Raw genomic sequence first — 22,910 nt, forward strand, 5'->3', positions numbered from 1 at the left:
CCTGCAGCATCGCTTATTATAGGGATCCAACCGGCAACTGTGACGGGAGCTTCATGAAATGGGTTTCATGGCCAAGCAGCTGAACACAAGCCAAAGATCACTACCAAGCATTACCAAGTGTCATCTGGACCCTGGAGCTGTGGAAATGTGCTCTCCGAAGTAATTAATCCCACTTCACTATCTGTAAGTCTGATAAAGTTTGGTTAGGAGGGCTAATAGTATGAGGTTTCCAACTTTGTGACAGAGCCTGTCCTGGTGTGTGTCTGTGTGTGTTTGGGTTCAGTGTGGCTGAACCTGTCCTGGTGTGTGTGTTTGGGTGTCAATGAGACAGACACCCTGTCCTGGTGTGTGTGTTTGGGTGTCGGTGTGGCAGAGTCTGTCCTGGTGTGTGTGTTTGGGTTCAGTGTGGCAGAGTTTGTCCTGGTGTGTGTGTTTGGGTTCAGTGTGGCAGAGTTTGTTCGGGTGTGTGTGTATCTGTGTGGCAGAGCCTGTCCTGGTGTGTGTTTTGGGTGTCAGTGTGGCAAACTTTGTCCTGGTGTGTGTGTGTTTGGGTGTCTGTGTCGCAGAGCCTGTACTGATGTGTGTCTGAAAGGCTTAAAATGAATAATAAAGGCTTAAAAATAAATAATAAAAGCACACAAATCTAGGCTTACTTATTTTATCTACCTCTAAATTGAAAAAAATAATATACATATATGAAAATGAATAAAAATACCATGTGTATATGAAAACCTTGTTTTAATGTTGTAATTGTGTGACTGAATTAGAAACCAAACCATAATATAAGTACAACTGCAAAAAAACATGATGATACATTTTATGAAGATGACAAATTGAATATGGATGGATTTATTATGTTTGTAGCATCACATTGAGATGGTAGACTGTAAGTAAACCGCTAATAATACAGTAAATGAGAAGCTCCTCTTTGTGGCTAGTCTGTTACTAGCCAGCAAACTGATTTGGTGGTAATCCCCTTACACCAAGCCCAGTAATCTGCAAGAGATATAAATTAATGTTATTTTTGCAATCTATAGTAACTACAGAGAAGCAAATGTGAATGCCATGGAAAAAGTACAAATTGTGCCTTTACCAGCATGCACTTATTACTGGTAGAGTGCTTAAGAGGTTAAACAAAAAGGATCTGAGTTTCACTACAGGTAATATTAAAACTGTAAGGTAAATATCTTGAGAAAAACTCAAAATGGTGTATCTTAACATATAGATTGATTGATGACAAGTTTGTTCTATTAGTGACAGAGCCGGTTATTTGTGTGGTCTTCACTACACAAAACACTACACAAAACAAAAACATGGAAGTGAATGGGTTGTCCCTTCCGCCCAAAGCTAAAATTCGATGACTTCAGGTTTGAGGTCCTGTAGAGTATAAATGAAGCTTACCTTGAAAATGCCTCCAGATGTGGGCTGACGTTTGCGTAAATCGTCATCCATCCCGTCACAGGCAGACGTTACATACATTTCTGAGTAATTCTCTCCTCCAAAGCAGCAGGAGGTTGTCTTGTCAATTGGTAGTTTTACAGTCTGTATCCGCTTTCCTGCAATACCAACATAATTTTTTATTTTTTTTAATCTTACGTGGAAGATAAAGGGTTTATATAGATACTTTCTGGTCCAAAATCATGATCAATATTTCAAACTCTTAACTAAGAATTCAACCTGTGCACTCCAATGTACATGGGAGACTGAATAAAATCCTATAATAATACTGATAATGAGTAAAAAGTTAAAGCAATTGTCCCATTTTGTAAAATGAGTATATGCAGCAAGGGACACAAGAGACATTGTGTGCCATGGGTGCTGGAAAACAAAAATAATATTTAGCATAGTCTGCAGTCAGAGAGGGTAAATCCATTGTGTATTACATTTATATTTGTATACACCTGTGGGTAAAATAATGGAAATTATTATTTATCGTTATTGTTTAAAATCTTAGTTGACTGCATTCTGTGTTCTTTGACCAAGATGAAATCATGATTTTTTTTTCTTTCATTCTTATAGAGGTTATTATCTTCAGAAACAAGCTTGTCCTAAATAATCCACATTATCGATTTAAGGACAAATGGATTGGCTTTGTAAGCTACATATACAGCATCGTTAAAATGTACCAGTCTCAGGATCAATACGAATCACCCTTCCTCCACTGTAACAGGCCACCCAAAGTTTTCCTTCTGCGTCTATACACATGCCGTCTGGGATCCCTTCATCCGACTCCAGCTTGTACAGGTGCCTGCGGTTTGCTGTAACAGGGTAATAGAAACTTGTAACCACAAATGTAGGTACTTATTGTGTCCCAAGAATATTTTCAATCATCTTTCTACCTAAAGATATTCTAGAAGTTAATTTTCTTTCTTGGCATTCCAATCTTCCCCTATATCCTACAGGAAGATCGGAGGTGTTGATTCATGCTGTATATTATCAAAACTTGGACTGGGGGACATATTTGAGGGTTCCCAGTTACTTTGGGGGTTATATATGAGCAGTTCTGGTGCAAAGTGGTACATGCAGAGCGGTCATCAGAGGTATTCCATTGATTTCCATGATGGTACAACCATTTTGCATTACAAAAGCTCGCCATATATAACCTATTATTGTTCTTGAACCATCATTACACTTCATAAATATATGGATACATTATTATATTATCTATGAGAGCACTGTTTTCATCAAAAATAATTACTTACAGGACTTTCCAGTTTTCACATCATAGTCTAATGCATCAACATGATACGAAAGACTGTCTATGTAATAGAGGGTTTTGTGATCCAGTGACCAGTCTATGCCATTAGAAATATCCACCATGTCAAAGTGTTTCACCACACTACGGTCCGGATAGAGGGTGTATAGGGAGCCCTGGTTTCTCTCCACAACAGCTGGTCGGATCTCCTGAGACATGGTACCTAGGAGCAACATAGTGATATGAACAGCTTGCATGCCTCTATTTGAAACCAACAGCTCTTTTCAGTAGATAATGACTTTCATTTCATGTTTCTCCATCAATGTTGGTCTGTTCCAAGGTGGAATGGTATGGCCAGTCAACTGCCTGGGGTAACTGAATCAGGAGGGCACCTGGCAAGTATAATGTTACAGTGTATGTCTGGGTGAGTGTAATGTGAAAAGGGTACTTAGACTAAGGACCTCCTTTCCTTTGTTCATAAAGTTTGTAAAACCTATCTGCATATTTTCTAACATTTACTTTATTATGTTTGTTTTTTCCAGTATTTCTTTTAGTATTGAAATTATTCCAAATATCTATCATAAGTAGGCATCTATCAATACCTTTGTGGGAACTCTGAAATATACTGTTCGGATTATAAACAAAGGATAAAGATTTAGTGTCCAGTGTTTTAAAAATATTGTGTTAGGTATAGGTTAGTTCTAACAGAAATTCCATACAAACAACCAATGTTCTGTTTTCAGTACCCTAGAACACCATGTACCTGCAAGGAATCGTCCTTGAGGGTCAACCTTCCCATCATTAAAGCGATTGTTGGGTTTGTCTTCATCAACACGAGCCAGGGTGGTTAACTTCTTGTCTTCCCAGTTGAGGGCTGAAAAAGTGGTACCTGTGGCAACTACATAACCGCCTGACTTACGAAGCCCAACAGAGCCAACTGGGTCATCTGTAGGAAGGTGATAAAAACAAACACAGTGATATAACACAGAACATAATTTCAAAATAACATGATCTAAAAAGTGCACAATGTGCATAATTCAATGAAAAGGAATATATATATATATATATATAAACCTTTTATAAAACAAATTCTGGATTGTTTCAGTTATCTAAATCAATGAGATCTCAATTAAAAATGGAAAACTAGTGTATTACAATTATAGAACATTTTTAATACAATGATACGTCACTGCAAAAGATTCAATTTAAAACAAATATAAATATATAAAAAGCGAAAAATAAGACATTTTTCATTTTTTTTTACTTATAATATTAGTGTGTTGTAGGTAATTGCACACCGATTTTGTAGCTGCTGTTGTGCACCTTTTGGTGCCGAGTTTCACAACTTTTAGGTTTGTAAATCATAAACATAGGTTTTATTTTTATTATCATTTATTGCTTTATATACACCATCATATCCCACAGCCCTGTGCAATTTTTGCCTAAGGTCCCACCAAAGCCAAGAGCGGACCCTGCTTATCACAGTGCCTGTGCAAAATGTAGGGATATTGCTAGGAATATATGTGACCTAAGGCTTAAGCACATAGCAAGACTTGAAATGATATATTCTTCTGCACAATAGATATCCCACACACACATATTTGAAATCCGAAAAGCATTTGTCATTCTCCTTAATATCCGTGCGCACGGATGTCCCAGACTTTAGGCTGATAAAAACATTGCTATTGGAACTAGATGGGGGAGATTGGGGTCTGATCCCTGCAGATCTCTTCGGAGGTGAAAGCCATCACGGCGATATCCAGTGCACATAATAATGGCAGGGAATGTACCGATAAACTATCGTCAAAAATAGTCCACATTTGACTACTACCAGTGATTGTGTACCGCTTTTTTAGTCCCCACTTCACACCTTGATGTACAATAAAAACATGTTGTGGCCCATATAAAAGAGAGGAGGTGGGACTGAGCGGTCTTTAATTCCCTTATTGCTCTCCTGCCCTGTTGACAGCCAGTGGATGGGGTCTTTTCAAATCCCACCGGCCAGTGATGGGAACCAAGAGGGTCGGCTCTTCTGCGAGGGACACAATGGATCCTGCTGCATGTCGAACCATAACAATGGATTAGTTAATATATGTTTTATATAGACCCATGATCTCGAATTTTCACCTTGAGGATAAACCTGCTGAAAAGACCTAGTAAATTTGGCGATGCCATTGAACATTCCAGGAGTGATATAGGAAAAACCAATGGGTTACTAATAATGTGCTGCTGCAAGGAATTTCATTTGGGTGATTAATGTACCTTCATTAATTACTTTATTCATTAGCGTACATGCTTCATTTGGAGGTTGATCTTCATCCACACTTAAGGTATGACGTTGAAGGCTCCACGCCTTTTGTAAGTGATTTGCAAATGGTGTGTTTATCACTAACAGTCCTGTTAAAAGCCTAGATCGTTAATATTCTGGGGTAATAGAAACCTCTGTCCCCTGGAGCCCCCTATTTCAGCACCTTGGACAGCAGAGGCAATGTGCCTTAACCTGCTAAAGCACAAATAGTTCACTATGGAATCCATTTCTCTGGATGGCCATTGGCTTGACATGCCCACGCAAAGTCCGATTCTGGACCATGTCACTAGAGGTGAATGCGCTCCCCTAATGTCTGCCAGGAGAAGCGGCTATTTCAGACCGCCAAGGGTAAAGAAAAATTATGGACTTCTCCTTTAAATCCACGCAAACGTGGGGCAGTCTAGTTTACTACTTTGTAGCATCTGCTAATCATTCTTGGAAAACAGCTGCACTGCTACTGCAATAAAGTATCTCAATACGCCGCAGATAGACATTTCCCATTATATCACGGCTTCTGAACAATTCTTGGCTGGAGACGGCCAACTTACCTAAAGATACACTCCGAATTTCATTGGTTTTGGGGTTCCATCGACAGACCTTCTGTCCTGTGATATCGACATAGAGCAGCGTCCCTTCCTTTTCCTCCCATACTGGAGACTCTCCAATCCTGTAGCGCTCATTCACAACACACTCGATCTTGATGGAAGTCATGGCTCTGTGGTGCAAAATATTAAACTATAGATCAACTCTGGCAAGCCTATGTAAAAAATTAGTTTTACATAGGTAAAATAATGGTATTAAACCCCATGCAAAGAAACCTTCAATACATTTCTTATGACGTCATATCCTAAACGGCTCTATTTTTAGCCCCGCTGTGCAATGTGTCTACTTGAGAGCTGTGCTTTAAAAACATATAGCCCTGCTATATTACTGGGCAACGTATATCACACAGCTATCTGCTAGGACGTATCCAGTAACTTTCTTCCTGTTCTGCACGGGGATCACATGATGTCTCATGTGACGAAGAAAACAAAACTTTCTTGTGCTCTACGACACTGAAAAATACATTTGGACAACCAGCAGCATTCTGTTCTCCATCTAGCCAGTCTCTATAATGACATAAGAATAAAAAAAATCTGTTCTTTTTGAATTTTTACTTCTGGGTTTTTCAACAAAAACAGGAACTGCACGCACTAAACGGTCCAAAAAAATAAACAAAAAAATTAACAAAATTAGCTGCCACATCACAAGTGTTGGTATAACACAGTATGTATATATATATATATATATATATTTATATATATACACACATATACACACACAGTATCAATATCCTTCTTGAGATAGTTTTTTTCAGTACTCCAAGTAAGGTCTCACCAGTCTTGTGTACAACGCTGAACTACTTGTTTGATTTTTTTTTTGTATTGGTGCATTTTTACACAAAACTGCTGATTGACCTTGAAATATTAGTTTAGTTTAAATTCCCAGAATATTTGTTAGCGAAGCAGATGCTTATGTAGCACAAGGCACTGAAATTATAGATGACTCATTAAAACAAAAGTTAATGCTGAGTTAATGCAGTTAGTGCCAGTATTGCGTCCCTCAATCACTGGCAGAGAGCGCCACCTACAGGATGAAAGCAGCAATTCTTCAAAAAACAAAAAGAAGAATTCGTTTTTTTCCATAGGGAATGCATTTTTATAGCCCTATGCAGTTAATAGGAGAATCCAACGAAGAAAAAAAACTTTTTTTTTTTAACAATAAATACAGCGCTTTATACAGTAATGTAGTTTAGCATCGATAGTAACCTGGTATCATTTTGTTTCAACAAACTTCCTTTATGCCAATTCTTTATAGGAATGCTAATAAAGTCCTGCTTGTACAATGACATCCTTTTGCCCATAGATTTTTTTTTATAAGTAATTGTCCATCTGAGTGATTAAGACTGAGTAATTTTACTGTTTACAAAAACACACTATGATAAGGAGTCAAGGGTGTTCGGTAGGTTCGGCTAAGATAACAAGAACTAGAACGAGAACAAGCTCACCCCTGGCAAGAACACATACAAATGACTAATATGCAGTTGGCTGAAAACATTATGCAAAAACCAGAAGTGCTTTATATAAAAAATAATAATATATATGTTTGCCAAATCATTTTAAATGCTCTGTAAACCTAATGACTCAGCATTTAATAGTGCTTCGTTACCTTAGAACACTGTTGTCCAACATAAATGAACCATATTTTTAAAATATAATCCTGAGAAATTTTCTGCCATGATTTGTATCAATAATAATAATATTAATAAAGAAATGCCTCAATAAATTGAAAATTAACATAGATAAGGCTTGTTTCGATTGAGATACATATGGAATTGATCGTAGAATCCCTCTCAGTTTTGACATCATAATGATTATTTAAGGTGTTTTTAAACTTCAAATCATGGCTGAATATATGAAATATATTTAATAGCATTTAAAGTAAAAGTTTGTTATTTTGTAACTATGCTTTATGGAAAGACTTAATAGATTTTCATGGACAGGTAATAAATAATATCCTGGGGCAAAAGTCTCAATCAGGGGACTGTCCAGTGAAAATGATGGACGTCTGGTCATCGTAATTCAACAGGACTGCCTGATCGCCCAAGAGTCTGGCACAGCTTACCCATTGCATAAGCAGTGTCGGATTCTGGCCTTGGCCTCTTGGGTGATGAGGACCCCTGACCCCTGATCACGGACCTCCTCAACCATCCCATTAAAAGTATGTAGGACTGTGCAGTGTAGGCACGTTCTCCATTGTTTATTTCCACCGAGTGTTGTAAGTCTTTAAAAGGTAGAGCGCCGAGATATTACATCATATCCCGATGCTCAGGACTAAAGCCGGTGGTGCAGAGGGGGCAGCCGGTGGCATGATAGTTGAAGCGAGATGGGTAAACTCTCCTACAAACAGTTCCTTAAAGATTCCTTAAAGTTACTTAACTTTTAAGCCACTCCGTATTATGTGATTTACCATATTACAAAAGTTAGGCAAGTTTTTCTTTTTACCGCGTTTAGAATTATGTCCTGTTCCATTTGGGTTGTAATACGAGGCCATCCCAATACTTTTGTCTGCAGAATTTACTTACTGTGTTCCTGTTAAAACGTAGAGATGTTAAATGGCACAGGACCTGCTGTGGTTAAAGATCCTCTGGCTGCAGCACAGAACAACTATTCCCACTTTATATCTAAGAGCTCGTTAATATTTAACTCCATCGAGTAATGCACCTTTCACATGTTTGACAGAAATCAGCTTATTTTATTAACAAGGATTTTCTTGGCTAATGATCCAAACCCTTCAGCTTTTGTCAGCATTTACTCTGTTGAATTAGAAGCGTGGAGGGATGTAGGTGGACTTGCTAGTGTAGCACAAACCCCAACCAGTTCCCTCAACTGTATCATTGCCTAATGATTGCTAGGAACTGGGTAGCAATATTTAAACCATTAAAGTCAGACGAATAAAGAATACAGAAAGTTTTCAGATGTACTCGCCAACTGATGTACCCTTGGTCTAAAATATTCTGGGCAGGTCCTTTAGAATCCGTACTTTAGATCATTTCTGTCCCACCAGAAACCTTCCAAGATATCTATCTATTAATATCCCAATAGAAGCTTACACATGTAAATGTTATAGGGATTGGATATTGTAAGTTTGATACACAGTATATGACCAAAAGTATCCGGTCAGCCCTCCTAATTATTGAGTTTAGGTGTTTCAACTGCACCCATGGCTGACAGGCGTATAAATTCACACATTCAGAAGAATGGATTGTCAGTTTGTTGAATAGATCTGCCCATGGCAATAGAATGGGTCGTAAGGAAGCGCTCAGTGACTTGGATGCACAGTGCCTACTGTAAAGTTTGGAGGAGGAGGGATAATGATCTGGAGCTGTTCTTCAGGGTTTGGGCTAGGTCTTGTACTTCTAGTGAAGAGTTTGAGAGTTATTTCCTTGTTAGTATAATGGTCAGGTGTCCCAATACTTTTGTCCATATAGTGTATATACTTAGGAAACCTATTTGAAAATCTATCATCCCACACAGTCCCCACCACTGAAGACTACATTGCAAGTAAGGTTTAGCAGGGCTGGCCCAAGACATAATGCCGCCTGGGGCGAAGTTTAAAATGCCGCCCCCCACTGCCAACCTTCTCATTATCTACCTTCCCTCCCTATTATCTATCCTACCCCCCCCCCCCCGTTGTACTTTACTTACCTTTCAGCAGTCCTGCGGCGAGTCTCCCTGCTCTGCCGTGGTGCGTGCTGCTTTACTGCTGAGCGCCGTAAATGACGTCATATTCTGGTGCTCAGCATTACAAGCTCGCACCGAGACCAAGCTAGAGGGCTTGCAGAGGAGAGAGAGAGGGGCGCTGAGCGCGTACTGACAACTCAATACTTGTGGCGTAGCGAAGCATGCAAGATGAAAAGGCAACTTACTTTAGTGAATAAACATCTATCATTCAGCAATCACAATATTATTATAGGTGTTAAATACTGTTAAGTAGCAAGTTTAATAATGTTATTTGCAATGAAATACACATAAAAACATGCTACTGCAACAGTGTTCTTCCTTGAACGCTCAGACCTAGTGTCGCCAGTGTTAGAAGCTGCTTGTTGCCTCATAACAGTGATTACTCAACATATGTGTATTTTTGTATATTAGCGTTTTTAGATATTTCACAAGTAATAATTAACCAAAGTATAATTTTACCTTTGTCAGCATCCACATAGTTAGCTAATTATTGAACACCGGTTGTAGCTTTTTATGTTAAATTGTATCAGATCACTCTGCATGTCCGATAAGACAATTGAAATTAAATAAGTTAGTTTATGCATTTGTGGTGTCACCTACTTGACTTCAGCATTATGAAGGTCCAACCCCAGTGAGCTTCTGCTGGAGAAAGAGTTTAGCTGACATATATGAATATTTAGAGTGGTGCTTCTACTCCTTGGCTCCATTATACATTATGAAGAACCAATCCCTATGAGCGTGACCTATCTAATGTATAGTTTAATACATGACATTTCTCCTCACCCACTGAATTATACGTTATAGAGGGCCAGCTGCAGGGATTTGCTGGTGTAGGGGGGTGATAATTGCCTCAAGTTTGTCCAAAATTGCTCACAAAGGACCGGTCCAACCCGAAGCATATAAGTTTGTGCAAACATGAGAATGTGTGTAAAACGTGTACCGGGGCATATGTGGGTTAGTAGGGGGTGGGGGGTGTCAAGCGGCAAGTGGGGCCACGTGGTATTACCTGTCGCTTGGGTCAGAAGGTTCCAGGACTCTCTGGCCAACTCAACCCTTCTTGCTGGAGAAACCTACCAGTGTTGACTCTCCCTGCCAACTCTCCCTATAGCGTATGGCCCCTGAAGTCTCTAAAATAATAGTTTAAAGATCAAGCATTATTCTTTATAGAGCTATTAGCCATAACATGATTTTTCACTTCCACTTTCCTTAAGTAACCCCATTAATGACCACAGGGGCTCTACTCACAAGATTATTAGCCTTTCCATTTATTCTATATATAAAAAGCAAGCAGGGAGTGCTTTTTCTAAGCTGTTAGAGGTAAAATAGCCAGAAGACCGTTTATACTCCAACCGTACCAAAGAAATTTTGCTTTGCGCACAGAGACCGTTAACAATATAGCTTCACTTCGTGTTGATGGTGGATAGCACCGGGTAATGGACCATGCAGTGAAAGGTGTCTTAACTGAATGGTGCAGGGGTATGCTTATGGAAACTACCTTGTGTTATGGCCACCCAAACAATGCAAAGGGCCGCCTATAACCAAAAACTGCATGTAATACTTCCGTGCACCAGAAATATGTGCAATGGTGTTTGCTTATTATAATCAGCCCTCAAGAGTCCCAAACAGGCCTCAATTCTGGATTATAAAAAATCAATTGAACTACACAGAAGTATTGGCCATGTTAGCAGCCATCAAAGATAGGAGCTGTGCAGCCCTGGTGTACACCATGGGGGTAGCCATCCCACCGTCCTGTCCTCTGTGATAACATCTAATCTCTGTTGAGATTCTCATTACCGTTGCTTGGTTTAGGAAGCCTACGTAAGAGTCGGGGAATCAAAAATGCATTGTAAACTAAATTATATATATTTTTTATAACAATTTGCATTGTAAATAATTGATCACGTTTTCTATAAGTTAAATAAAACGATTTCAGTAATCCTAATACGTGTTGCATAAAGAGAAAAGTTGATACAAGTTTTCATTGATAAATAGAGAAAGGCCTGATCAAAGGTTAAAGACTGGACCCGCGACAATGTTTAACCGCGATAGTGATTACCTTTTCATTTAGTTTTTTTGTAGAATGCAGATTTTGCAAAGTAGTTCCATACGCTGGGAAGATTCACAATACTAAATAATGCCGAGAGGATAACTAATAGTGTCTGCAACAAACAAGAACCCAATTGTTGGCATTTTACACACGTCAAAGCTCAACAAAGAGGTCATAAAATATCAGGTAGCCAATTACATAATTTAATGAAAAAGTATTTGTAAAACAGGGATATCAGAAAAAGGCTCAGTCCGTTTTTCAAAATTGAATATATATATATATATATATATATATATATATATACACACACACACATATTTATATATTTAAAATGCAAAACATAAAAACAGATGTTAAAAGATTAAAATAAGTTTACCCACCAAATTATGAACGTTTTGGCAAAAAGTTTTGCGGCCAATGATTTTAAACGTAATAGGTCTCCTTCATGAACACATACTGCATTGAAAGTGTATAGGAAAATGTTTTGTGGAAGCACTAGTGATCAGTGACCTCCGACATGAATAGCACCACTGTGTCTTCATAACACATCAGATCGTTAAATAGCTTAAATACATTTATAATATATACGAGGCAGGGACTGTCACTTGTTCTTATACGCTTAACATTTTTAGAACAGAGTGAACTTTCCATGAAGTCACTTACAAGCTGGGTTCAACCTAGAGAAAGGTTTAACCACCAATCAACTTAGGTGAAATCGTGTAAACCTGTAGTGTCTTAAAGGAAATAATTGTTTCACGTGTATACAGCTGCAATCCCCTCACGTGCTTATTAATCCTCAGATGTGAACAGAGGTAGATTTTGTGCGTTATGTCAAGTTGGTAATAATAAACCATTGGCTCTACACACAAATAATACAAAAAGGGTTATATCAGGCATATTAATCCCCTATCCCTATAAATCTACTTATGTGTATGGGTATATACACGCACGCACGCACGCACAGAGTAGACGTCAATTGTATACACACAAAAGAACAGGGACAAGAAAGAAAGCATGCACATTTTGTTACAGGTGTTCGGGATGGGAAAGACAGCATTGCTCTCGGGATTGTGGAACTGGAAAAAGGAGATTAAGAGTACATAAAGAGTTATCGTGTTCCGACTTCTGGGCTTGTCCCTTGTTCTGCTTGGTTTCCATATGAAATATAACCGGGGATAATTCACTAGTTGGTACGTGCAAGCATAAGGAATCATTGAAATGTTCCCTTCATGTGCCTTCTAAACATCAAATTATTAACCAAAGGCATCGGGCAGACTTCATTATATATACACGTAAACTGAACAGGCTGTTAGTGTTAACGGTGTGATCCTTTTGTTCATAAAAACAGTGTATTGTAAGTCTACTTAGAACACATTTAAACTTAATGGGGTTATTAGCCATAAGACAGCAAGAACAGAGCTATTTGGCTCAATTCTGGACAAATTTGGGCACAAACATAATGTGGTTGATATATAAATAGCGTATCTGGTACAATGTGGTATATTGCCATGGAAACCAATGGAAGACTCCTGTGCCATCACTTGACCCCAGATTTGCACTTTATAATCACAAGTCATGACCATTTACTTGGTGTATGCTGTGCCGTGTGTGGTGGATAAAGGTAGGGACTGATAGATGACCTTCCTCCATTATTCCGCACAAATCCTTTGTTAATCTGAATGACTGACAGACATGGAAAATGATGATTCCTAACAAAAAAAAATTACTTTTTGGAAAACTGGATTAACCTGGGTTTAGGTTTTTCAGGAAGACACGAGATAACATGATTTACAGTAAACAAATACAAAATTTAAAAAAGCAACGTTGAAAGCAACATTTATGCTGTAGTGTGCAACATGCTGAGAGTTGTAATGTAATTTTCTATCTACACTATATGACCAAAAGTATTGGGACAGCCCTCCTGATTACTGAATTTAGATGTTTCAGCCACAACCATTGCTAACAGGTTGAATAAAATCAAATATTGGCCATAGAAGGGGTTGTACTAAACAGCTCAGCGACTTTTAATGTGGCGCTGTCATAGGATGCCACGAGGCAGTTCATGAAATTTCCGCCATTCCAGATTTGCCCCGGTCCATTGTAAGTGCTATTTTGAAGCATCTAGAAGTAAACAGCTCAGCCATGAAGTGGTAGGCCATGCGTACTCACAGAGCGGGGCTGCTGAGTGCTCACGTGCGTAACGATCACCTGTCCTCTGCAGCATCGCTCATTACAGGGATACAACCGGCAACTGTGTGACGGGAGCTTCGTGAAATGGGTTTCATGGCCGAGCAGCTGAACACAAGCCGAAGATCACTATGTGCGATACCTAACGTCTGCCTGTGCACAAAGCAAGGTCCGTAAGGACACAGTTTGATGAGTTTGTCGTGGAGAAACTCGAGTGGCCCGACGCCACTGAACACTTTTGGGATGAAGTATAACACAGATTACGAACCAAGCCGTCTCATCAAACATCAGTGTCCAATGTGACCTCACAAATGCACTTTTGGCCTTATTAATGCCCAAGGTTTTGGAATTGGATGTCGAATAAGCTCAACTAGGACAGGCGTCCACATACTTTTAGTCATATAATGTATCGTTGATATCGGCTCCTTTTACATCTCTCATTGTAGTTAAAACCTGTACTGAATGTCTACAGATAGAATATTCACTTTCATCGTTCATCTTTGTCATTAGTATTCCTATATTGGCATCTACTACTTCCCCAGAAAGAAAATATTTACAAGAGCACCGTATGACAAAGTCTGTACACTTTTCAAGACAATTAAGGAACACAGGCTATATACAGGAACAAGTGAAAACGCTCAGCAGGGCCAGGGGACAAATGGGGAAATAATGTATTGGGTAGTGGTGGCACATCAGACAGATGTGAAAAGATCAGATAAAGTGAATGCACTGTGTGTGTATTCCTATGTGCTCAGTAGTCAAACATTTACTGCGGAAAAGCTATAATTTTTTTTTCTGTGGCTCATTTGACGAATGATGTAAAACAGGAATTGCAAAAGTCATCGCAATCCTGAGGGATGTGCAACTCACCAACATGCATTACACAACCATCGGACACACAATCGTGTGCCAATAACTCCACTGCCCGTTAGTTTATTTAAGATTGCTGTATAAATTTCACAATAGAAAAATAAAATACAACTTTACTTAAAAAGATTGCTCTCACTTGGGTCTAGCCTGTGCATTTTCTTTTGCCTTTTACTCATATTTATGATTCATACAAACTCTTTAATAAGCACCCAGTTGTATTCAAGCCCATCTCAAACACGTTTTTCCTTTCACTTTGATCCCTTTTTGGCATTTAAATAAAAACAAGCACAAACAAGGCTTTTAGCTGAAGCAAAGGATTTGTATCACCTTTGCACTGAACTGTGAGGAGTCATGTTCTTTCTGCTTCTACTGCGACTATTCTGACTTGTGTCTCTATTAGGACTTTCCCGACTTGAGCTACTCCTCCTTGGCCGTATATGGTCCTTGTTCTCATCGCTTTCAGCTTCAGAGTCACTTAGCTCTAGGTCAGGGCAGTAGCCATCATTGTCCTGGTAAGGAGTCCCAGAGGTCTGACAATCAAGTGCTTGTTTGCCCCAAAAACGCTCTTTTGTAGACTGTCTCCTCTGGGACTTATCACAACTTCGCAGGTCTTCTGTTGTCCTCACCAAGTTATTTGTCGCTTCTTTAAAGGACCTGCTGAAGTGTTCCATGGCGGATTTGCATAAACTACTCTGACTAGCCAAATTACTTGTCAGCGAACAGTCATTCTCATGAAAAGTTTTGCTGGAGCTATCCTTCTGAATTTTGTCCCCACTAGAGTTCAACACGCCGTTAGATTTAGTAATCCTTGGATTTGGGTGTTGCACCTTTCCACTGCCGTTTGAAGACTGCCCGTGGATGACTGCTTGGAGTGACAAAGGTTTCCCTGATGTGTTAAACCTTGAAGTCTGTTGGCACCCAGTTTCTTGAGTCTCCTTCCGTGAACAAGTGACTAACATCCCATTATTCCTTTGTCCAGAGGCATACCTGGAGCAGTGTTTATTGAGAAGGTCAGTAGATTCAATTTGAGGATCACTCCTGCGAACATACCGAGAGCTGCTGTTTTTGTCAGGTGGACTCATTCGATTTCCAGTTTTCACAGAACTAATTTTGCAATCGCTTGCTGTAGATTTGGGCATTTTCAGTTTTAAAGTGATCCTGGGAGGAGGGTAGAACAGCGTGTTTTCCGGTGCACTTGATAATGGTTGTCCTACAGTAAAATGGAAGTAAAAAGGAAGAACATAATGCAAATATTTCAATGTTTCATGTTTTTGAATTTATTTGAAAGTGCTAATTTGTTCTTGTCATTATGTCTACTAGTAATCAAAATTGACTCCACTATTCATTTTTAAAACTATTTTATTTATTTCTGAGAAGCATCCTTTAAAATCAGAGCACAGTAATGGCTCAGTAAATGAACAAAAAGATCTATTCATATTTACATTTGTGGCACTTTCTACATCTTGCCAATTCGAGGACACACAATTGCACAACCCCTTCCCTGTGCTTTCACACTACACTACACATAAGCAGTCTGTCATACGGGAAACATTTGGTTTCACATTTGCCTCACACACAGGAAAGCATGGACCGAGATGAGAAAAAAACCAAGAACATTCTTTTAAGAATCCGTGAAACTATAGCGAAAGTTTCTGCGTTTCTCTGTGTATGAGCACAAATATAAATATGTGGTGGTCATGTCTAGAATATCAAATGTATTCATGCGCCCTGAACTGCAGCCAAACTAGAACGATCACAGAGCACACTGTGTGTGAATGCCAAGATACAGTTGCTGCTACAGCCCTATTTAACCACCTGGCTTCTAGTTACGAGAGGGAGGATGAATACCATGCATTTTTCAAACCAACAATAGTCCGCTGCTCAAAATCTTTTAGTAGGTTAAAGAGTGTTGGTCGACAAAAATCTTAATTTGCTTAAGGCTGAAATATAAAATGTACAGAGCAGAACAGCTCTGCTCAGAGCAGAAACAGAAATAACATTTCGTCAAGCTCTTCAAGAGGCATCGAAGGTCTGAAGATTCAGACAGTAGGAGTAAGGGGGAATGCAGGCATCTGGGAGGTATGTTGTGGGTGATTCATTAGCAAGCGTATATTGCAAAAAGCATCAGGGGACCTGCCCTGGCAATAGCTTTCAATACCCAATCCAATTGTTGCAGCACTACAGAAGGAGAAAAGGGCAGGAATGAATTCAATAACCACAGGAAAATCCATCTGTGTTTGTACTTATGTCACTTGGATATAAACCCTTGCTTGTGCCCATGAGGTTACAGCGAACCTCTAATGTGCCTTGATCACCTAACGCACCGGCATAGTCTGCATTACCTGCTGCCATCTCCTGGTTGACCAGCTGTACTTGTAAGTTGAAGATCTGCTCATGGATCTTGCTGTGAGACAATTTGAGTTTCTCTCTCCTGTTGACCATGTAGCACAAGTTCCTTACCTGCCCACAAAAAAAGCATCATTAAAATATTTATATACATTATATATTTTTTTCCTAATTAAATGTAAGTAAAAGCAAATCAACAAAGACTGGATTCACCCATTCACTTTTCAGCTTGACAAAGTAAGATGTGCAAACTGAAGAGAAATCAATTTATGTGAGATATAAGAATCAATTGGCTATTCAGGACTACATCCCGACATATTTCAGTCTTTGCCACTGAGCACGTCTTTAGGTTTTCGCTAAATGTATTCTCCAGAATAAGACCATTTAGTACAGGGCTCGACTGTGATCGCGGGGGGCGCTGCTGCCCGCCCCCGAGCCTGAGGTCACTCCCACGGAGTGATTCTGTAGGCTGAAAACGCGGTTGCAGGAAAACCAGCAATCGCATTTTCAGCTGCCACAGGCAGCTTCAGGGAAGGGGGTTGAGTGTTGATTTGGTCCCCACAAAAGTGTGGGGACCTGACACAGCATCCCCCTGCTGCCTGATCGCTCCAGGAGAGCGAAAGTGCAGCGTTAACCCCTTCAATGAAACAATTGTGTATGACACATTCCTGGCATTGCAGGGGTTAACATTTGTCCCCACAAGCTTGTGGGGACTAAATATCAGTCAATTGAACATCAGCATTGAAAGCGAAAAAAAAACAAACCAAAAAAACAACCCAGCACTGACCTGAAAGTCCAGGGTGCTTCCAGGTCAAACGCTGTGAGTTTAGTAAGTGGGCTGATGATGATCAGATCACTCCTGACCAACTGTTAGTTTAAAAAAAATCCTGGCTCCTAACTTTTTTAGCTGGCGCCTAGATTCACAACAAATTTGTCAAGCCCTGATTTAGTATATGTTATTACAAAGTAGTATTAAGGTTTAAGTCATTGGTCTTCATGTTCCTTAAAGAGGATGTTATACCCAAATAATGTTTTTCGGGGGATCAGTGAAGAAATGCATTTATTAACCTATTAATGGTTAATATCATCCTCAATTCAAAACAATTAGAGTCTGAAAGTACTTACTCTCTCTAAGTCTTGCCTCAGATGCATGAACATCCTCATCCGGGTATGAATGCTGTCTTCCTTGGGCTGAATCAAACCATTCTGCTCCTCTTCTTTTGGCGGCAGCAAAGGTTTGTTAAAATTGCTTTTTCGTTTCAGCTTCCAGAAAGAATAAATAAAGTCCACGGTGAACTTGGGGAGGCCCAATTCTGCTGCTACATCCTCCACTTTCACCAATGTGTAAAAATCCTCCTCCAGTTCTTTTAATTTCTGAGCACGTAAGCTGGTTTTCTCGCTTTCGGTCGGCCTGGTCTCAGACTCTTCTTGCTCCAACGCAGAGTTGTGCTTGTTCCGGCTGTGCTTCAGGCAGTAGGATTTAAACTTGACTTCATCCCCCTCGTCTAAAATAGTCTTCATTTCAAGGCTGTGCTCAAAGGCACACGTGACATGAAAGGCTGTGATACAGCTTTTAACAGAGCACTGAATGGGAAGAATAGCAAATAACATCAAAGCATTAAAAAGGGAAAACAAGGCACCTACCAAATGATTATTAATCTGCCGTTGTTGGTCACGTGACATTTAGGATGACTTCCCTCTAAAATACCACACTGAGCAGATTCTTTATGGCAATACTAATAAGTCCGTTCCTATATAGACTTTCATTAGTCAGAATGTCCAGCTGGGCCTTTGTATTGCTTACCACAGGTAAGAGCCAATTAGGTCAGTATTATATTGAGGTAGGTTCATCTACTACCTGGGGTACAGGTACCTTCAGCAAATACCAAACTATTCTTGGTCCGGACATCTTAATATCAGAGAGTTCTCACAGGCTCTGGGATTGTTATACACAATTTCCTGAAACATGCACCTAATGGACACACACTGATATTTAATTCTTCTAGCCATAGTGACATACGAAGCCACTTCACACACAGGGTATTTGCAGTTGCACCAGTTATCTGTATTAAGAGATCAAACACATTAAACAGTGCCTTCACCTGAATGCAGGCTCCTGTCTTCAGTTTGCAGAGACTGCATACTAGGGCCCAGCGACTTGGCGGAATGTGAGAAATCTTTGTAATTGGTTCCATTCTTTCAGGACAGGCAATACTGACCTGCAAAGACAATGCAACATTTGCTACAAAAAAAAACAAAAACAAATACAAAAAAGCAAAAAAGAATGACAAGATTGTTTCATTGTGAGCCATTTAGAAAGATTGTGCTTCCTTAACGTAATTCTGAGCATTTTTCAGAAGCCTATTAATACAATGTCAGTTAGTGTTTTCTGTTGTCACCACAGACTAGCAAGGAAAACACATCCCATCATACAAGAGGTGTTTTCCCAAACCACGAGGGGCAAAACTCACGTGTCTAATTATTTCTCTATCCCTCCAACGTATGCGGTTATATTTTAACTCCTTTATTTGAAGAAAAGCTATCAATAGGGGCTCCCTGTCTTAGCTCTTAAGCTCAATTCTATTTAGAAAAAAAACGCAAGTCTGTCATAAACACTCCACAGTTACGTAGCCTAGAACTGTGATCTCTAGTAAATGTTAGTTTTTGTTCTTAAACTTTTAGCCCAAAGCCAACTGCATGTAAATAAATAAAAAAAAAATGTATAACTAAAAAGCTGAGCTAAGGAATATGGGAGTAGCGGTGTTAACGTGTAAGGTTGTAGGTGTCCTAAAAGAAGTGGGTCTTGATGGATGGAAAAACTGACAGTCCGGGGAGGGCATTCTAGAGGATGGGGGCAGCCCTTGAGAAATCCTGCTAGAGTGCATTAGAGCAAGAAATCAGAGGAGAGGACAGACTGCGTTCATTGGATGTGCACAGAGACTGGTTAGGGGTGTATTTATAGATGAGTGAGGGGATGTAAGTAGGGGAACTGCTACAAGGTGCTTTGAAAGTTAACCTTATTTTAAGTAAATCCTGAAGCACATAAGCATTCAGTGAGGAGACGGACAAAGAGAAAGTGTGTTAGTAAAGCAATGGGAGAGGAAGATAAGTCTGCATTACTTACCTCTGGTATCCAGAGAGCACAGCTCACGTGGACCCATTTAGTCCCTGTCCTTGTAGCTTTCATAGCACCCCCTCTTTTGGGACACAGGATGCACTGAGGGTGGATCCCCAAAACACAAGTGCGGCATAACCAGCTGCCTTCCGGGACTTTCAGGATCCCATAACATGCCTTTTAAACAATAGAAAAAGTCAGTGCCCGCTACATAACATCTGTCTATATCTATCTATCTATAACATTACCGCAGCTAACTGAAGAAACAAACCAGCACTACAGCCTACCTCATAGCAGATTAGATTATGATAGCTAAGCACACCCCACACACAACTTTCATACAAGGTAGGCAGGGAAAGATGGGGCTAGTCCCCTAAAAGCCGACCAGCCTTGATCTAATATTCAACTATTTAACCTTGAAGGCCTATCTACAAAAGCAAGAGCACAATGAATAGTGAAATCAGGTTACATTTGTAACCTGCAAGTTAGCAGTAGTAACTCAAGCTCAGACACCACGATGTCCCAAGCCTGTCTCTACTAATATTTGACGGAATGACCGGAAACCCACCTGGTGTACACAGATGTTGCACCTGTCACAAAACACCATGTCATTGCCTTCCTCGCTGTCTGGGGAGCGACACACATCACATATAACATCTTCATCATACTCTATGCCCAGGCCCTCTTCTGTCTCTATGGCATGGTTCATATTTTCATGGCACTGGCGTTCCAGTACTTCCAGTGTTTTCTCCATGGTGTACTCATCAACAGGAGAGCATCCTGTAACAACAGCAGGACCCGGAGGGGCAGCATGAGGAACTTTCAGAGTCAGCTGCTCTGTCTTACAAAAGTTCTCAGTCCTAATATTTATGGTCAGGTTTGTCCCACTCTGTTTACAAAATACAATGCAAACTCATTATAGATATGAGAGCAAATAGAAAATATATTATGCAAAATCAGCAAAATATATATGTTACAAAACACATGCGGAAGCAGCTCTACCTACTTGAGCTGAAGGTGGCTTTTTAGCCCCAGCTTGGAAAGGTTCTTATGCCGTTTGTTCTATACTAGTGTTTGTTATACATTAAACTGCGACATGTAAAGTTGTATGAATCGTTACTTATCCCAAAAAAATAAAAAATTATTTAATTACCCATGTCAGCAAGCTCTAGATTAAATTCCTGCAACCAGAAGAGGTCCATGTCATCCAAGTCATATCTACACATGGTCTCGGCCAGCTCCAAGATGTTGATGTACCCAGGCTCCGATGGCTCCTGGCTGGAGCAGTGAATGTACTTTCGTGGTCGCGAATACAGTACCTCCTTCACCTTTTCTGCTATGACCCTGAAGAAAGGGGGAAAAGAAAGAAACCAAGCCAAATTAATTAGGACAGGTACATAATATGAGTCAGTTGTTTATCAAAACCTTTGAAACTGGTAAAGTTGCTTAATTGATATTTTAGTCTTCACTTGACAGATGGCAGATTTCAGAACAAGTTATCAAGTAGTACAAGGTATTAAGAATTACACAACGTGGATATAGAAACGTATACATAAAACCGGAAGATCAAAAGTTGTATTCTAACCTGAGTGAAGGCTGAGGTATGGTATCTGGATTGGCAGGTACTTGGACACCCTTCTCCCACTCCTGCTTCCATGTATCCGTGAAGAGATAGTACTCCTCCACGTTCACATGCTGAGAATCTGGAATCTTCATGGCACTAATAAGATCTTTCCGGAACACCTAAGAGCAGAGTTTACTTATTTACTTTAAACTTGTTTTTTTCATTCAAAGCTCCAGTCAGACTCCTTCCCTAAACACAGAGAATTGTGAGAATTTACGACCACATGGAGCATACATAGTGACAGTGAGTTGTTTTACCTTTTCTGCTGCCTGATTCTAGATATGTAGTTGGACTAGATACAATAGGATTGTTATTACATTCAACGGGTTCCCTCTATAGGGTACCCCTGTGCAGTAGAGGATTCCCCTGTGGTGTTCCCTTCTTCAGCAAAGGGTGAAATCCTACAGGGAGCCGTCTGCTTACCGTGCGCAGCCCTGTCATAGAGGTGCAGCATACCCGCACTCACACCGACTGCACCCGCATAGCACGATCAGTCAGTGAAATACTGCGTCTGCAGACCCAGTCTCCAGCCACATCAAGAGAATCGCCCAAACATCTGTGCTAATATCTTACACAGAAATTTAAATTATGGAAATACGTGTGCATAAAATCAAAGCAGCAAGGGATTTATTTACAATACAATACTGATGTTGGAACTTTTAAATGTTTTCTAAATTACCTCAGAGGATTGCTTTGCTTCATCTCCAGCATTTTTGGATTTGCCCTTGTATTGGAAGCAGGAGGAGAATGATGTTGAAGGACCTGAAGACATAAGGTAAAGCAAAGCATATGGGATACATTAGAGGTTTTATGTTTATCTTATGAGAAAATACAAGAAATACTAAATCCTTTGAGATGGTATATGATGCATTCACAAAAGGGAAAAAAAATGGTGTATAGGTGGCTTTTGGCCATCTCTTTTCATTGTAAAGTATACATATCACTGTGTATGAATACAGTATCCCATTAGGGGGAAGAAACAGTATAACACAACACTAAAAATAATGTCCACTGGAGCTCATATGGAACATGTACTCACTCTCATTGTCTGAACTGTCGCTGCTGCTGAGATGCCTATGTCGCTTCATCTTGACGCATCCTTTAAGAAGAAGAAAAAAGTTATTAGATAAGCCTTATGTAAAGAAATAAAAAAAAACAAACAAAAAGCATGGGAACATCAGTCACATTATGCACATTTGCATTTCACTGAACTTGGAAGCCAGCATGACATGAACATGTTTTGCTGCTTTTTACCGGCCATACAGCGAAGTACTGATATTAATATGCCAGACATTTAATACCCAGTTTTATCGATCTGGAATATCATGTACTAATTTTGTTCTTCTAACATGCCCTCATAAAACAGGACATGTACAATCTGATCAACTGTGTGTGTGTGTGTTTAAACAAACAAAACAAAAAAATAACCAGTTAT

The 22,910-nt window shown here is 39.7% G+C and overlaps 2 protein-coding genes across 4 annotated transcripts; both read right to left on the reverse strand.

Annotated features, from left to right (window-relative positions):
* Window positions 1-945: 945 nt before the first annotated feature.
* LOC149276557 (regucalcin) lies at window positions 946-5,714 on the reverse strand. Of its 3 annotated transcripts, none has more exons than XM_089503477.1 (6): window positions 5,552-5,714; window positions 3,459-3,641; window positions 2,703-2,918; window positions 2,127-2,258; window positions 1,402-1,556; window positions 946-996 (listed from the first exon to the last, which is right to left on the reverse strand). In XM_089503477.1, exons 1-6 carry the CDS (start codon window positions 5,712-5,714, stop codon window positions 946-948), a joined length of 900 nt encoding a protein of 299 aa, XP_089359603.1. The 3 variants fall into 3 exon arrangements, with proteins under 3 accessions (XP_089359603.1, XP_089359604.1, XP_089359605.1); XM_089503478.1 differs by having other exon boundaries at window positions 2,127-2,248; window positions 2,699-2,918; XM_089503479.1 differs by lacking the exon at window positions 2,703-2,918.
* Window positions 5,715-14,713: 8,999 nt separating this feature from the next.
* LOC149276558 (protein Jade-3-like) lies at window positions 14,714-22,563 on the reverse strand. The gene is made up of 10 exons (XM_089503467.1): window positions 22,515-22,563; window positions 22,155-22,237; window positions 21,437-21,594; window positions 21,005-21,195; window positions 20,420-20,631; window positions 19,861-20,028; window positions 18,839-18,955; window positions 17,862-18,320; window positions 16,733-16,850; window positions 14,714-15,600 (listed from the first exon to the last, which is right to left on the reverse strand). The coding sequence occupies exons 1-10, from the start codon at window positions 22,561-22,563 to the stop codon at window positions 14,714-14,716; spliced, it is 2,442 nt and encodes an 813-aa protein (XP_089359593.1).
* Window positions 22,564-22,910: the final 347 nt, after the last annotated feature.

Source organism: Sceloporus occidentalis, unplaced genomic scaffold, assembly GCF_023333645.1.
Source record: "Sceloporus occidentalis isolate IW3139 unplaced genomic scaffold, rSceOcc1.0.p SCAF_234, whole genome shotgun sequence".
Lineage (NCBI taxonomy): Eukaryota > Metazoa > Chordata > Lepidosauria > Squamata > Phrynosomatidae > Sceloporus > Sceloporus occidentalis.